Source organism: Miniopterus natalensis, chromosome X, assembly GCF_054644295.1.
Source record: "Miniopterus natalensis isolate mMinNat1 chromosome X, mMinNat1.hap1, whole genome shotgun sequence".
NCBI lineage: Eukaryota > Metazoa > Chordata > Mammalia > Chiroptera > Miniopteridae > Miniopterus > Miniopterus natalensis.
In genome coordinates this window covers 99,007,153-99,024,202 of record NC_142103.1, presented here as the reverse complement: position 1 = coordinate 99,024,202, position 17,050 = coordinate 99,007,153, and the positions used below count along the sequence as shown (strand labels likewise).

The 17,050-nt window shown below is 42.4% G+C and overlaps 1 protein-coding gene and 1 non-coding gene across 4 annotated transcripts in view; both read right to left on the bottom strand.

Moving 5' to 3' along the window:
• Positions 1-17,050, bottom strand: part of CTPS2 (CTP synthase 2) — an 88,813-nt gene that overhangs the window by 54,152 nt on the left and 17,611 nt on the right. For all 3 annotated transcript variants that reach the window (XM_016211173.2, XM_016211170.2, XM_016211171.2), the window contains exons 5-11: positions 13,184-13,300; positions 12,956-13,039; positions 11,987-12,067; positions 8,304-8,455; positions 4,017-4,149; positions 1,829-1,917; positions 832-926 (exon numbers count right to left, since the gene is read on the bottom strand). In XM_016211173.2, coding sequence (XP_016066659.1) covers positions 832-926; positions 1,829-1,917; positions 4,017-4,149; positions 8,304-8,455; positions 11,987-12,067; positions 12,956-13,039; positions 13,184-13,300 — 751 coding nt within the window. The remainder of the gene's footprint in view (positions 1-831; positions 927-1,828; positions 1,918-4,016; positions 4,150-8,303; positions 8,456-11,986; positions 12,068-12,955; positions 13,040-13,183; positions 13,301-17,050) is intronic.
• Positions 4,431-4,536, bottom strand: LOC148090644 (U6 spliceosomal RNA). Its single transcript, XR_015713808.1, has one exon. It is a non-coding gene; the product is annotated as a U6 spliceosomal RNA (small nuclear RNA).

Below are 17,050 nucleotides of genomic sequence, written 5' to 3'. Positions count from 1 at the left end.
GGCAATGGGGAAAATGACTAGTCTGCTGACAGTAAAAGGTACCCAAGCCTGTCCGCTTGGTCTGCAAACCCACCAATACCTCCAAGCACAGTGTGAAACACAGCCTCTCCCCACTCCCTCTCCTGCCTGAATCCCCCCCTGCAGGGCTGTCTTTATCCCATCAAGGATCCATTTCGTCTGGTTTCACTGGCACAGAGCCATGCTTTGCAATTTGAACAAAAGCATTAAAAAGACCCAGCTCTACCAAATTTTAACACAGCTGTTCCTGTAACATTGGATGGTCTTTCTGTATTACCTTTTCAAGAAGGAGCATATAAATTTCAACTTCAACATTTTTTATCCTGATTAGAAGAATATTGTGGAGTTCTGTTTAATGGTTCTCCACTTTAACTGGTGAAAAGCTAGATTTGGGTGGGAATTAGAGAAGGTCCGGGCAAGTGTAGACAGCAACTTCTCCTAGCCTCTTGCTACCTACCAACCAGAGCAATGATAAGTTCTCCAAACTCTTTCCATTTACCACGGCCAGATAGTAAATATTTTAGGCTTTGCAGGCTCAAACACAGACATCGTACCACAGAAGTTGCCATAAACAATATATAATCAAATTGGTGTGTCTATATGCTGATGAAAGTTTATTTACCAAACCAGGCCATGAGCCAGGTATAGTCTTCAGGATATAGTTTGCTGACCCCTGTAGCAGACTATTTGGTGCCTGAATACTCAAATCTGAGTTCACACCTTTCACATTAACAAACCCTAGTACGTGTTACCCCTACTAGGTGTCAAAAATCAAATAAACTCATAGTTAGGATCCATAAACATGAGCTTTACCCAGAAAAGGAATCTTCTTTGCCCTTGCCCAAGAAATCGCCTGGAGTTTTCCCAATGTTCCTCTGATTCCAAAGCCTCCTGGCACCAGAACACCACTGCAACCAACACAAGATGAGAGTGAATTTGACATTATTTTTATTTTTGAAATTCTTATTTTCAGCCTTTCATGCTTCCTGATCCCCAATCCAACACCAGAATATATGCTTGAGGTCTGTATTCAGAATTGATTACATATCTGACATCTTGAACTTTCTTCTTGAAATCTTCCCACTGTATGAAGAAGTTGCAACAATTTCCCACAGCTGACCTCAATATATATTTTTCTGAGAGCATAGTGACTAAGAAACTCAATTCAATTTAAAATGCCACTGAATTATCTCAATAAAAATAGGTTAAGGCTTTTTTAAAAAGCACTATTAGAAAAATGTTAAGCTCTCTTACATAATCAGAAAGAGTTCCTCTGGTAAAATCAGCCTAAGATTTCAATTGCTAATTAAGTAGAGCACATAAAAATTTCCTTGTTAGAAGACACTTTAGAGACCTTCTAGACAAACACTCATTTGAAAAGATAAGAGATCAAGAGAAAAACCAGGAGGGTCATGCTATCCCCAAGAGTTCTATCACTTATAAGATAAAAATGATAATAAAATGATGTGGAAAAGAAAATATAACCAAGAGAGAAGGGTTATCGTCCTTGCACTTTAACTTTGTGTAAGATCTATCTCTGCATCTTTCAGTACAATCAACACTTTCTCTCTAATACAGGACCCCCATTCTCTCCAAAATAAAACCAGTTCCACTGCACATGCTGCTAACATTAACATGACACATTACAAAGTAAATGTGGTGTGAATGTGGCACAACCACCCATAATGACCACACGTACTCCAGGCTACCTATCAAAATGCAAAATTTAATAATTGGGGTCAATCAAATAATTACAGAAAAAGCACAGTGGCAATTCTCCTAACTGGTGTGAACGGTCCCCAGAACTCACTCAGCTTTGCAAAGCTTCTGCCACGCTTCATGGAATTTCACAGGGTCCTCAGTTTCGGTGGTATGCTCCAGATCAATGGAGTCTATGTACTAAAAATATCCAACAGTTTAAATGCACATTTAAGAAAAAGAAATACTCAGAAATATGAGAACACTATGACAGAATTATTCAATAACTACTTATTATGCCCTAGCCGGTTTGGCTCAGTGGTTAGAGCATCGGCCCATGGACTGAAGGGTCGTGGGTTCGATTCCCGCTCAAGGGCACATACCTGTGTTGCAGGTCCGATCCCCAGCCCTGGTTGGGGCATGTATCGGAGTCAACCAATCGATGTGTCTCTCTCACATCGATGTTTCTCTCTCTCTCTCTTCCACTCTCTCTAAAAAAATCAATGGAAAAAATATCCTTGGGTGAAGATTAACAACAACAAAAATAATAACTACTTGTTATGCAAACACTGCACTGGACACTTGGGATAGAAAAGAATGATCTCTGTCTTGGAGCTCTTACAGTCTTTCGGGAAGATTATAAAACCAGATAAACAGGCAGCAACAATAGTGGGGTAAAGGCCACAATGAGCGATGAAGAGAATGTTGCAGAAGTAACCAGGAGCGACACCTAATCTAGACCTGGACCCTGAAGGGAAGAAGGGAGGCAGCATCGTCAGGGGAGACTACTGGGGAGGTGATGTCCAGAAAACTAAGCCCTCAGGGGTGAGCGGAAGCAAGATGAGCGTGTGCGCATGTTGGGGGGCAGGGGGAAGGTATGCAGAAGACAAAAGGGAGGAAGGTGGGGGGACAAAGAAACAGTGTATGATACCTCAGAGGAGGAGAGAAAGTGCTGGCCACTCTGGGGCCCTCAAAAGAAGCTCCACCAGCCACAGAAGTTTACACTTGAAGCCACGGAAAGGTGTTAAGGGGACAACAGGACCAGGGAGAACAGAGATTTTAGAATTATCATTCTGGGACAATGTGGGAAATGGAGGGAGGACTGGAAAGCAGCGGGGAAGTCACTGCAGTAGGCCCAGCAACGCAAACACAGCAACAGACTGGACTTAAAAAGAATCTGCCAGGCCCTTGACTCAAATAGTACTGAGCAGAAGCTATTATCAATGAGTTCTATTAAGTGAAAACTCATGTACAACAATTCATATGTACATAACAGTCCCCATATATCTATATTATTTTAGTATTTCTTTTGTAAAAAGTACTATCTGACTGTATCTTAAGATACAAAATTTTAAAGGCTTAACAAAGTTTGCATCATAACAATTTTCCTATTGCTGCTTTCTTTTTTCTACGATGGGATGGAGGACTTGGAGGAGTGGGAAGAACAGGAAGTGAAACATTCCTTGGAAAGCCAAAAATAAAAAGGGATTAGAAAAGAAGGAGGCTACATGAGGTGAGAGAAAAGTCATAGGTCCTATGCTGGTGTCCAAATGGAAGTTACTAAATTTCTTGAATATATAAATATATTTTTTGCTCCTTATATAAAAGTTTTACCATTTAAATCACAATAATAAGGGTTGCTTGAACCATGATATACCCATGTAGAATATCATTAAATATAAGCATTTATATATAGAGAGAGAAAAGTCTAGAAAGATACGCATCAAACTGGGAATGACAGGTACAAGAGAAAAGTGGGATATCAGGGAAGAGGGATCTTCCGCTTTCTGCATTTTACATGATACTTTTGAAATTTTTCTACACTAAGCAGGTGCTTCTATAGCTCACAAACACAAAGAATATACTCAAGCTATATATGATAACTCCACCTCTGCTATCCCATAATACTGATTTTAAAAAACAAATAATCACCATTTGCCAGATATCACTCCTCCAAGTTAGAAAAGGCAATATAGCATTTTTTAAATCTGGACTCAATTTCAATGCTAAAGGGGGAAGAAGTTCTCGTATTTTCTTGTTAGGCAAACACAATGTACTTAAATGAGTATGAAGTATATATGGTCCTGGACGTGCAAAGCCTAATTTCAGGAACTGTGCCTTAAACCTGTATTCTGAACAAAGTTAGCATGGCTATCGGTGGAAAGGCCTAATGACAAGGTTGGCCCTTGGCTGACATCTGGAAACTTGGACTTGGGGATCCTTCAACACAATCTACCTCGCTGAAACACAAGCTATCAGGGTAAGTGACTGAAATATCCAGACGACCAGGCGGGACTCACCATCAGATTCAACTTGTGGTTGATGGCCAAGGCTGAATGTTCCAGGGCTTTGAACACAGAAGCATAGCAGTCCCTCAGCTTGGTGTATTTGCCAACCAGGGCTATGGAGCACGTTTTCTGCAACCTTTCATACCTGGGAGGGAAAACAAGCATGTAACATAACATCACAAACATAATGACAGCCACTGTTCTTATCCCAAAGCACTTGTCATATATACTAGTAGTCCTTTTTCTTCTGAGTGTATCTTACCTCCATTCCCCTTTGCAAATTCAGACCTTTACCTCTTCCCCTTTTATGTCTTTGTTGTCACAAAGTATCCCCATTTATGCATGAGTTCATTTCCGAATTGCAGTAGCTATTGTCTTCTCTCTTTTCAAATGTTTTTACCTCCTCTAACCTTTCTGTGATATTTAAAACATATGGAACACTTCACAAATTCGAGTGTCATCCTTGCGCAGGGGCCATGCTAATCTCTGTATCACTCCAACTTTTTAGTATATGTGCTGCCAAAGCGAGCACCCAAGGCACTTTTCAAAACCTTAGGAGCAGACAAGCCTTGAACTTGATGTACTTATTCAAATCTCCACCCCACCCCCAAAGAACTCAAACCTGTATGCAGACAGATTTCAAAATCAATAGAAATCCCAACGTTGGTTTGCATCAGCAAGCACAGATATAAGTCAGAGAAAAAGTTAAAAACATTAAAAATATAAAAAGGCTGTCCCCATCTCATAAACATGAGCTGTCCTTAAATTCATTTATAGATGACATTGTATTAAAAAAAATGCATTCTGAGTGTCAATAGGAAACATTCCAATGTTAACTTTGTAAGGTGACATTATATAAGAAAAAGCATTAAAAGTGTCTGCATTAAAAATTGCTGCACCTATATAATTTTATTAACCAATGTCACCCCAATAAATTCCATAAAATTTTTTTTTAAATTGCTACATTCCCAGCTGGCTCACAAAAGCCAGGTTATTCATGGCATGCCTGAAAAATGGTGCTAAGAGAACTATTTAAAATGTTACAAGGGGTTTAGATCAATTTTATGAGAAAATCCCATTCTACATAAGACGCTCAATCACATTTCATCATTAGAGACACAATCTTTACTGATGCTTTTGTCAGGAACTCTGTTCAAAGAATATGAGAAATGTCTGGCCTGATACTAAGTATGTGGAAATGTCATCTTGGGACTGAAGATATTTTAGGGCTTGGAAGCAAACCCTTTCCCCAACACCTTAGAACAAAAATGTCACCGTGAGGAGGAATATTCCTCATTCAGATCAACATCTGCAAGGAGTACAAGAGCAACATGATAGCAAACAGGCTAGGAGGAGAAAAATGCACATGAAGCAAAGAAGTCAAAACTGGCAGTAAAGGTGACTTTCTAGGAAGGTGACTAAAGCACCTGAGGGAAGGATGCTAAACTTTCCACTTGCTACCTCATTTTATGTTGCTCTGGAGATTGCATAGCTGTCTGCTCCATCCCAGCTCTACATAAAGGCCGCAGGAAACGAAGCAAGTTGGTATCAAGCCAAGATTCCGAGACACAGCAGAGGTAAGTGCTTCCTGCCCCAATGTTTGGCCCATGGGAACTGGGGATCACAGCCACATTTGAGCACAGCAGCTTGGCTGAGCCCTAACCCCCATTCTCACTCCCACACTGAAGGAGGGAAGCAGAACTGGAGTTAACACCGCCAGTTCCTCCTTGCTCACTCATGCCTGGTCCTCCCAGGGAAAGAGGAGTCTGGTGGGATAGGTAAGTCCACTGGGTCACACCAGCCAGGGAGGAGGGCCATTGTCCAGGGAGATATCCTGAGCCCACCCTTCTGGTGCCCTTTCCCTCTCGGACCTGCAAGCCAGGCTCACAGAGCACTGCCCAGACCAGCAGAACCTCTACCTCATGGTCTTTCAACCATCACCTGGGTGTGAGAGGCAGGCTGATGACACTGCTATGAGCTGCTGGTAGGAAAGCAGACCTGGGATCCACTCCACAGGCTCATCCCCCACAAGCAAGTCCCCTTACTTGACTGAGAGGCAAGGTTGTCCCCCACTATGGCCTCCGGTCCGACGTGAACTCTCCCTGATTGTTCAATGAGGAACCCTTGGCCTCTGAGCAACACTGAACCTCCATGATCAAAGCTGCCCTTTGACCTCTGTTTGCCTCCCTGTATTTCCTTACAGGCTGTACTGAGGGGACAGGGGCTAAAGAATGAACACTCCAAACCGCCATTTCCGATAAACCAACATCACCCGCCAATATGATGCAGAGGGATCGGTGCTCAATGTCCCCCCAGAACCTGTGAATGTGATCGTATTTGGGAAACGGGTCTTTGCAGATACAGTTAAGGATCTCAAGATGAGATCATCCTAGATTAGGATGGGCCCTAAATCCAAAGATAAGAATCCTTGTAAAAGAAGAGAAGAGTGGAAGACACAGAGAAGTCATGTGAGGAGAGGCAGAGATTGGAGTGATGTGGCCACAAGCCAAGGAGCACCGGACTGCTGGCAGCCCCCAAAAGCTAGAAGAGACACATGGAACAGATTCTCCCCCTGAGCCTCCAGAAGGAACCAAAGCTGCTGATACCTTGATTTTGAACTTCTGAATTCCACAATTGTGAGAGAATAAATTTCTGCTGTTTTAAGTCACCCAGTGTGTAGTACTTTGTAGCAGTAGCCACAGGAAGCTAATACAAAAACCAAACACTGGCATTAAAAAGCACAGAGGCATAGAGTATAATTTAGAGCTATTTCCAATAAAGAGTTAAAATATTAAAATGTCTCGTGCTTAAAAAGGATCAACTCCAAGCTACTCTGAAAATTCCTACTAAGTGGCTGATTCTTTAAGCATTCTGGAGGCCAGGGGCTTAATTTATCATCATTCATAAGAGTGCCTAAGTTCAGAAACTGCACTTTATTCCTGATTCTACTTGACCCAGAAATTCTAAAACACTTTTTAAATGAAAGTGCAAGGAAATCTCGATCTATAAGTCATCTACCAAGGTCAGTAATTTTGTCACTATCATATCATTTTAATTATTGTTACCAACATGAGTAATCAATACTTAGTGTCTGATTCAATGTTAAGGCCTTACATGTTTTCTCTCATAACTGCCACAATGTGGGTACTAGTATACCCCTGTTATATGTGGCTGGGAGAACAAACCCAGAGAGGTTAAGTAATCTGCTCAAACTCACACAGCTAATGAGAGGAGAAACTGGGGTTTGAATCCATGGTGCTTGATGCCAAAGTCTACTTTTTTTTAAAAAAAAAAATTTTTATTTAGATATAACTGACATGTACTGTATTAGCTTTACAGGTCCAACATAATTCAATGTATGTAGATATTGCTAAATGATCACCACAATAAGTCTAGTAAACATCCGTCACCACATATAGTCACAAATTTTTTTCTTGTGATGAGAACTTTTTATTTTATTTCAGAGAGAGAGAGAGAGAGACATCGATGTGAGAGAAACACTGATTGGTTGCCTCCCACACTTGTCCTACCGGGGACCAAACCCAATACCTGGGTGTGTGCCCTGACCAGGAGTCGAACCCACCACCTTTTGGTGTACGGGACAATGCTCCAACCAACTAAGCCACCCGGGGCTTGTGATGAGAACATTTAAGATGCACTGTCTTAACAACACCAGAGCCTACATTTGGAACTGCTACACCCCCTGCCTCTCCCTCAGCTGCATAAGAAGCCAGGCAGCCAGGGCTCTATGGAGTCACACCCTGTCTACATTTAATAAAAGAAAACAGGTGATGGAGATTTAATTTCCATATGACTTCAAACGAGAAAAACCTTGCTGAAATTAATATGGTTGTCTTAAAGTTAAAACCTATCAGGGGTTTTAATAATATTGCTAATAGTTAATAAATGCAGGCTGCAACAATGACAATATAGCCAAAACTCCCCATTCAAAAGGATTTTCTTTAGGAAATTGTTATCCAAATATTAAACACAAGCAAAACAAAACACACACACAAACAACAACAAAAGACTCATGACCTTTAGAACTATTTAAAATATCCAGAAACTAAGAAATAAACTAATAAATATATCAAAATGCTTCGAAGTCCCCAGAAATCTTCCAAGAATACAGCAAAACATTCTAACAATGTGCTAGAGTTTTAGACATGTCCATACAAAAACATACACATACAGAAAGCGAAATGCAACAGCAACATAGGTATCTTTTAAGGTGTATCTCAGTCTTACCCCCAAACTCAAGAATTATTAAAGATTATATCAGTAATTCCTTTCACATACCTGTCAGCCATATTTCTCCACTTGAAAAGCAAATTACTTGCAGAATCACCAATGGGCAAATCCAACCTCTCTTTAAAATATTTAACAATGCCTTGCTCCTCCAAAAGCACAGGCACTCGGTATGTAGAAGAAACATCATGGATACATATGACCTGGTTGATGATAAAACACCATATTTAAGTGGAATGACCCAAATATGCCACACAAGGAGCTCAAGAATAAGCCAGAACTCAAGAGCCTGGCAGTTCATTTATACTAATAGAAGAAAACCAAGAGCCCGGCCACCTAAACCAGAGGCAGAATTAACACAAGGTTAGTTTGACCAAATTACAAAATGCTTTTGGACCAGACTGATGAATCTCAGAGGGAAGGCTGGGGTGGGGGAGTGGATGGGGAGAGATTAATCAAAGAACTTACATGCATATATGCATAACCTGTGGACACAGACAATAGCGTGGGGAAGGCCTGGGGGGCAGATGCAGGGTCGAGGGGATCAATGGGGGGAAAAGGGGGAGCATCTGTAATACTTTCAACAATAAAGATAAATTAAAAATAAATAAATAAATAAATCTTACAAAATGCTTTGAATTCATTATTCTACACCTGGAACCATGGATGCTGTGATAGAATAAAAAATATATATAGTATATGGTCTTTGTTCTCAGTTCCTGAGAGAACTTCAAAAACCTTTGGAATTTTCTGAGTAACCGGGGTATCTTATGCTAATGGGGTGGCCCCTAGATGGCTTCAGGATGGGAGTTAGACACCAGAAAAACCAACCAAGTCATTAGAGGGCTGGAACTTTTGGCTAAAGGGAACGTGGGATGGGGAGGGGATGTGGGGTGGGGAGTCCTAGAGATTGAGTTCAGTCATGTGACCAATGATTTAATCATTCTTATGTAATGAAGTCCCAATAACATGACAACTCAGGGGAGCACGCTGGTTGGCGAATACACAGGTGTGCAGGAAGGTGGCTCACCACGACTCCATGGAGATAAGAGCTCTTGCACCCAGGGCTCTCCTAGACCTCGCCCTTTGTATCTCTTCATCTTGTTGTACATTTGCACCCTTTGTAATAAAACGGTAATCATAAATATAGCACTTGCCCGAGTTCTGAGTCACTCTAGAGAATTCTCAGACCTGAAGGGGTTGTGGGAAGCCCCAAACTTGTGGTCAGCCAGGCAGAAGTGTAGGGTGACTTGGGGACACTGGAAATGTGTGGCTGGTGTCTGAAGGGAGGGCAGTCTTGGAAAGGACTGAGCCCATAAACCTATGGAGTCTGACTCTCATGCTGGGTACTTGGTGTCAGAGTTGAACTGCAGGACCCCAGCCGGCGTCAGAGAATCGGTGTTAAAACGTGGGTGCTTCTTTATATGTCAATATCAAGACACATGGCCCAAGGCACCATCTTCTAAGTCTAGGTTAGAGCAGCAGCATCGAATACATACACCTTGTCTACCAAATGCGAGCACACAGTTTGTTCATTCATTTGCTTCTGTCGCTGCTGCTATAGTTGCTTTCATCCACGCCCTTCTTTTGGGTAAATTTACAAACCCACATGGAACGCAGTCAAATTCATTACACCTGATAGAAGAGAATGAATGGCTCCTTTGCCAGGTGGTGTGGTTGTTTGTCATACTTACCCTAACGAGCTGTCACCGCCCTCTCTAGTACATCCAAGAAGCTACTGGCAGGCACTTAAGGATCTGCCACATCCTAAATAAATGCCAAGAAAAGATCTGCCAACAGCATGTGTGCAGTCTTCCCAAGTCCATAGCCATCCAGCCAGGGATTCCTACGCTGTGTGGACATCATCGACCTGATACTCAAGACTAGTGTGCCTCACTTCTGCACTCACCAACACAACTGAAAGTGCCGAGATGAGGCTCTGTCACAATTACTACTTAAATTACTAAATCTCTGGACAACCACAACTGCCACAAGTGGAAGGCATAGAGTGTGGAGCCAGAGAGATATTTTTTAAAATGTCAAAGTAATGGGCCACATCCACAGAGACACCTCTGATTCTCCATCCTGTCCTCACTGACCCCAAAGAGAAGAGCTTTAAACGCAAATTCACTGGGAACTATGAAATGGGAGCATTAACTCATATTAGAAAAAAGCGATGTGCTGAAAAATGGCGAATAAACTGGCCTGTGGAGTGATGGGACAGAGCATTCTTCAGGATCTCTAGTTATACAGAAAACAGACTCAATATGGTTGAAAGTTTGGACTAATCTGTTCTCAGAACTGAGAATGAAAAAGGGGCTCTGGAACTCTGACAAGCTCAGTGACAGAAAGTAACCTCATGGGGTGATCTGATCACAGCTTCCTAACAGGGCAGATCAGGGTGGGTAATCACACTTCAGGCCCATTAACTTCCCTAGTGAAAGGTTTATCTTTGCCTTAAGCAGGCCCTGTCCATTATTCTTCTGGGTTAACAAGCCTTTGAAATGCCAGAGTATTCCTTTTTTTGGACTCCTCAAAGGCATAACCACCCACAAGAGAGCACATAATCTTTTAACTACCCGGTAACCCAATCCCCACCTTGTTTTCTCCCACCTTCATGTAATCTTGCTCACATTCCCTCTTTAATTCCAAATGTGGAAAGCACTGAAAACTGTCCTTCTCCAGAGCATTTGAGATCTTGCTTCCTGGCATTCGTCAGTTTGGCTCAAATAAACTCAGATTTGGATGTTCTTGCGTTGACAGAGCTCTTAGCAACCCAACTCTAAAAGCTGTATTCTCCTTCTATTTAAGAAGCCAGGTTATATTTATTTAATATACACACAAAATACCATTGACCAATAGGAAGGGAACAAAAAAACAATTGAATAAAATCAAAATGGCTTGACAACATACAAACACAGGGCAGCCCTTTAAACCTGCCATCGCATTGTTCAGAGTAGTTCAGACATACACACTGACCCTGAATCAGGCAGGAGGTTCTTCTTCAGACTGTCCCCTGAGATACAAAAATCTGATCGGATGGTTTTTAGGCTTCAGAAAACTCAGAGCTTATCTGAAGAAAACAAAAGGTTTCTGCTAAACCTCACCCTTTTCCTGAGCACTGGTTATATCACTTTTTAAATTATAGCCAACTCTGATCCCTTGTGCCTGAGCCTTACTGCAAACAAGAGACAGAGATAAGAAAATGAAAGGGGGGGGAAAGCTAACTCTCAGATACCCAGGTGGAGAGTCTGGCAGGACAGAGGACCTGAGCCCAAATCATGGTACAGTTTCTGTAGCGATGAAGTGAACTAAGGCCGCTGATGGAATCAGAAGTGATAGCGTGAATGTCATGAATGTCAACGTAACGTGCGCTTTGCGGTGAGTTAAGCTGTAGCCAGTACAAAGGAGAAATCGAAGTTAAAGCAGTCAGTGTCCTGGAAAGACAAGATAAACAGATAAGCAGGCTTGGCTCTCTCTCTAGAGGTCTGACTTTGAGTTAAAAAGCCCACCTGATTTTGTGCCTATAACTTGAGTGACTATGCAAAGAAATATGCACTCTAAGGAATCAGGAGTCTCAAGATTGCTCACTTAAACTTTAAGGCAAGGGAGTCGTGGTTGGACATGAGTTTTCACAAATGCTGTGAAAAGTAATATGATGATTTAAGAGGTGTAAAACATTGGCATCAGCAGAAGTGCCTGCAAGGCAATAAAATCTAAAGAGCAGCACTAACCTGTTCAGGGTTCACGTGACAAAACATGGAAATCTTTTCCTTCACAGCCATTTCGATGGGCTTTGAACTCCGGCAGACGATCTGTCAAAGTTATTCACAGGTCAGCAGGCAGGAATCGGCTATCTACGCTGCCATTTGTTTTCAGAAGGATGCTAGATAAATTTCTTTTTGCTACAACAGACTTGACCAAGTAGGTGCACGTTCATTCTGGGCATTCCACTGGCCTTTTAAAAACTGGCCTGAGCACTAATATAAACAAGTATAATCCAACTCAACACAACTCTACCAGTAAGAACTCGAAATGTGAAGGTGTCTCTCTTAAGTAGAGCCAAGGCTCACAAATGTTACTTTAAAAATGCAAGAACAGAGCTAGACCAGGGTTGGCAAGCTTTTCCTCTAAAGGGCCAGGTGGTAAATATTTTAGGTTTTGCAGGTCATGCAGTCGATTGTAGCACTATAGTGCAAAGGCAGCTATAGACAAATGTAAACAATGGATGGTACCGTGTTCCAATAAAACTTTATTTACAATAAAAAAAGTTTTTAAAATGTATTTATAGGCAACAGGCCTGCGGGCCCTTACTTGCTGACCTCTGATCTAGACTACTGGCAATAACTGCATTTCCTGTTATAAATAAGAGCAGTGATAGCCCATCCTAGCAGAGTCACAGGAAAATCTCAAAGGTCCTACCTCACTCTCAAGGACCCAGGGACCATACAAAATGACAGGACATTGCACTTGCCCAGCTGTCAGTGTGGTCAATCAAAGGGGGGCCTGGAGAAGAACCAATGGCCAATTTAGAACTGTGTGAATTGACACTTGAGGATGAGGGAATACCTTTCCCTGGCTCCCAGATACAAAAAGGTCAATGTCATAGGAGTCACTGGAGAGCTAGAAAGGACTTAGATGATGTTATAGATTCAGAAAAGGAGGTGCTATTCCAAGAAATTTACCCACTCTCTTTAACTCACCAGATCGGGAGACAGGCCCAACCCCCTCAGCGCACGAACACTGTTTTGTGTGGGTTTGGTTTTTTGTTCTCCGGTAGCACTAGGCTGAAAAGAAATGGGTCACTGTTAATATGCTGGACATTTAGCTCTCCTGGATAATGAATGGTTCCCTGGCTAATATATGGAATAAACAGAATATCACAGGAAGACTTATAGAATTTGCTGTCTATGCTTATCTGGAAAGCTTACCTGTGGGACAAGGCTAACATGGATGTTACAGAAATTCTCTCTTTTTGCTTTAAACTGAAATTGTCTGAATGCTTCCACGAATGGCATTCCTTCAATGTCTCCGATGGTGCCACCCAACTGGGAATGGAAAAAAAGAGACACAAGTGATCTTCCATGTTACACGGACTCATAGAAAAAGTCTTAATGAGCTAAGCAGAAGTTTTGGTTGCAGAAGAATAGAATTTTGTAATTATATTAAAGATCATTGAATTGTACCCTTAAAACAGATGAGATTTATGATATAGAAATTAAATAAAAATGAAAAGCATTGTACATTTAAAGGGAGATGAAGCAAAGGGAAGAGAAAATGGAGACTAAAAAGTAAAATAAGAAGGGATATGGAGCCCTGGCCTGTTTGGCTCAGTGGTTATCTAACCACTGAAGGGTCCTGAGTTTGATTCCAGCCAAGGGCGGCGCGTATCTCGGTTGCCGGCTCATCCCCAGCCCTGGTCGGGGCGCACGCAGGAGGCGATCAATCGCTGTGTCTCTCTCACATCGATGCTTCTCTCCCCCTCTCTCTCTCTCTCTCTCCCTCTCTCCCTCTCTCTCTCTCTCCCCCCCCACCCCCATCCCCTTCCATTCTCTCTGAAAAGCAATGGAAAAAATATCCTTGGGTGAGGATTGAAAAAAAAGAAGGGATATGGAGGTGGGCAAAAAGGGGGAAATGGGGACAACTGTAATAGTGTCAACAATAAAAATAAAGTAAAAAGGGGAGGGATGGACTGTAACACAGCCAGGTAAACAGGAAAGAGAGCAAGCAGAGCCTCAGGAAGGGAGAAGAAAGCAAGGGAGAGCAGGGCTTTCAGGGTGATCTGATTCCTGTGTTTATAAGACCACTCTGCCTGTCCTGTGGTGATATAGACTAAATTGAGTAAACATGTGAGAGTCATGCTGTCATTGATTCACTGGGATTATACAGACTAGTAAATTCCCATACCTCCACCCCCATTATAAGGCCGTCGGCCCTTCATTTCATCAAGACTGAAAATGTTAAAAAATAAGATGGGAAGCTTTAAGACAAGAAAAGGCAATTCATAAGCAAGCAAGAAGATCCAGAATATAGAGCCACCTGGCTCTGTCTGGTGTGAAACAGTGAGCATTCTCCCCCCCACCCCTCTCTCTCTCTCTCCATGAGTGAATGAACGAACACGAACACACACACACACACGTCTGCATGCATCTGAACAGTCTCTTTGTGATGGTGGTACTACTATTAAAACATGCTGGCCTGCCTGGCCGGCATGGCTCAGAGGTGAGCATCGACCTATGTATGATCCAGGAGATCTTGGTTTGATTCCAGGTCAGGGCACATGCCCGGGTTGCGGGCTCGATCCCTAGTAGGGGGCGTGCAGGAGGCAGCCGATCAATGACTCTCATCATTGCTGTTTCTATCTCTCTCTCTCCCTTCCTCTCTCTGAAATCAATAAAGACATATTTAAAAAAAAAACAAAAAAAAAATGCAGGCTTTCTGAAACAAGCAGTACCAAAAGTCCTGAGAATATTCCTGATAATATAATCCTTTGATAAATGTTAACTTAATATAAAATGTGCTTCCAATAGTTACTTAAGCATTTTACTTTAGACTGGGATAAAATTCACCTTAACCCATTCATCCTCACCATATTTAAATACTTAAAGACTATCACATGGATTTTAAAATTAATCCCCTAGCATTTGAACACCTATTACATGCTCAACACTATAAATTAGGTGCTGGAAGAATTTCAGACCAGGTGTTCCTGAGGTGCTCAGAATTTAGCGAGGGAAATAAGGCAGAACTGAAGAATAATCTGGAGTAAAATTTAAGCACTAAGGGGAATGATCTGGGTGTCAAGGAGGAAGAGATTACCTGGGCTTTGTAGCCAGCTTTGACATCTCAAATGGATCAATAATTACCCAAACTTACCACGTCCCAAACCGAAGCCTTGATCCGACACCTCTAGACCTGTTTCACTGGGTGCTTCCTCATCTCAGCAAATAGCATCTCCTCCCACTCACTGGTTCAAGCTAGAAGTCTGGAAATCATCCCCAAGTCCCCACTTTTTTCACCCAACACAGTTCAGTGGATCATACCTCCAAAACCTCTTGCAAAGTTCTCCACTTTGCAAAGTGCTGCCATCCTAGACACCAAATCCCATACCATCTTTTGCCAGGATTACTGCAATAATCTAAACCAGGGGATGACAAACCATGGCCTGCTGCCTGTCTTTATATATAAAGTTTTATTGGCACACAGCTATGTCCATTCATTTACATATTGCCTATAGCTGCTTTTGCACTACAATGGCAGACTTGAGTAGCTGTGACAGAGACTCTCCCACTTTCAAAGCTAAACATATTTATTATCTGGCCCTTTACAGAAAGAGCTGGCCAGCCCCCATCTTAATGGCCCGCAGCTTCCACTCTCTCCTGTCCTACAGTCAAACCATTTGTCACAGACCAGCAGAATGACCTTTAAGAAAACTCAGAATATGTCTCGGCCTTGCTTATACCCTTCAGTAACCCACTGCCTCACTAAAAATAAAACCTAAGCTCCTTTATGTAGCCAACAAAGGCCCTACTCAATCTGGCCCTTGCACAGGTCTCTGATCTCATCTCATATTCCCACCTCCCTAGTCCCCCATCCCCACCTCTCACTCTGTGCTTTGGCCTCACTGGCCTCTCAGTTGGGCTCACTCGCCTTCCTGCGCCTTCTTCATCTACATCTATCTCCCTTTTGTTCCTCAGCCCAGGGAGTTGTGTGCCCCTCAGAAAGTCCGACATTGACCACCCACCTAAAGCAGCCACACTCCTGCTGCCTCCTGTCACAGTACCCCATCTGTGCCTTTCCATTATTATATTTGAGTCCATGTTTCCTGCCTCGCTACCCCACTAGGCTGGAAGCCCCAAGAGGGCAGGGACATGCCTGCCACATTGCCAGCACAAGCCTAGCGCACTACATGCAGCACTGGGGGCTTAGGTTAGTTGTCAGGACAGGACAGAGGGTCTTGAAATTCAATATAAGCCCTAGGTAACAGCATTCTAGTACCTGTTTCCATAATTACAGTGGAATCAAACTAAGAAGTCTCAGGATTTCATCGCTACAAAATAAATTCTTCTTTAACTCAGATAGCAAAGCATAATTAAAATTCAAGTTTCCTGGGTATGGAACAGATAGAAATATATGATAATTCTGTAAAAAGATGACAATCTTTACTATGAAAATCCAAGAAATATCACATGCAATCAGGAAACTGGCGGGGGGTGACGGGTGTTAAGAGCTTACTAACCACAGTGCAGCAGAATCTAATGGGGGGAAATTGTTTTAGGGAAAAAAGAGGTCTGCATTAAACTAAACCTTAAGGAGACATCTGTTTTTTGATGGGGGTGTTCTGGGAGTCAACAGGAAATCCGGAAAAGGGAGCAAAAACTTTCAACATTATCCGCTTCTGCCCCCACATGGCACACGATGGTACTGCACCCCCTGTCTATTACAGCTCCTCTGGCTCCCGATGATCATGAGCAGAAGCTTTCAGCATTATTACTAGAATAGGCCGAAATTAATTATTGCCCCACACAATAGGGAAAATAGCACCCATCACAATATTTTAAAATCTATGTGAAGCTCTTAAGAAAAGGAGTCTTCTCTTTTGAGAAGGAAAGGAAGAAAGGAACAAAGGAAGGGACAGGGGAAGGAAGGAAGGAAGGAAGGAAGGAAGGAAGGAAGGAAGGAAGGAAGGAAGGAAGGAAGGAAGGAAGGAAGGAAGGAAGGAAGGAAGGAAGGAAGGAAGGAAGGAAGGAAGGAAGGAAGGAAGGAAGGAAGGAAGGAAGGAAGGAAGGAAGGAAGGA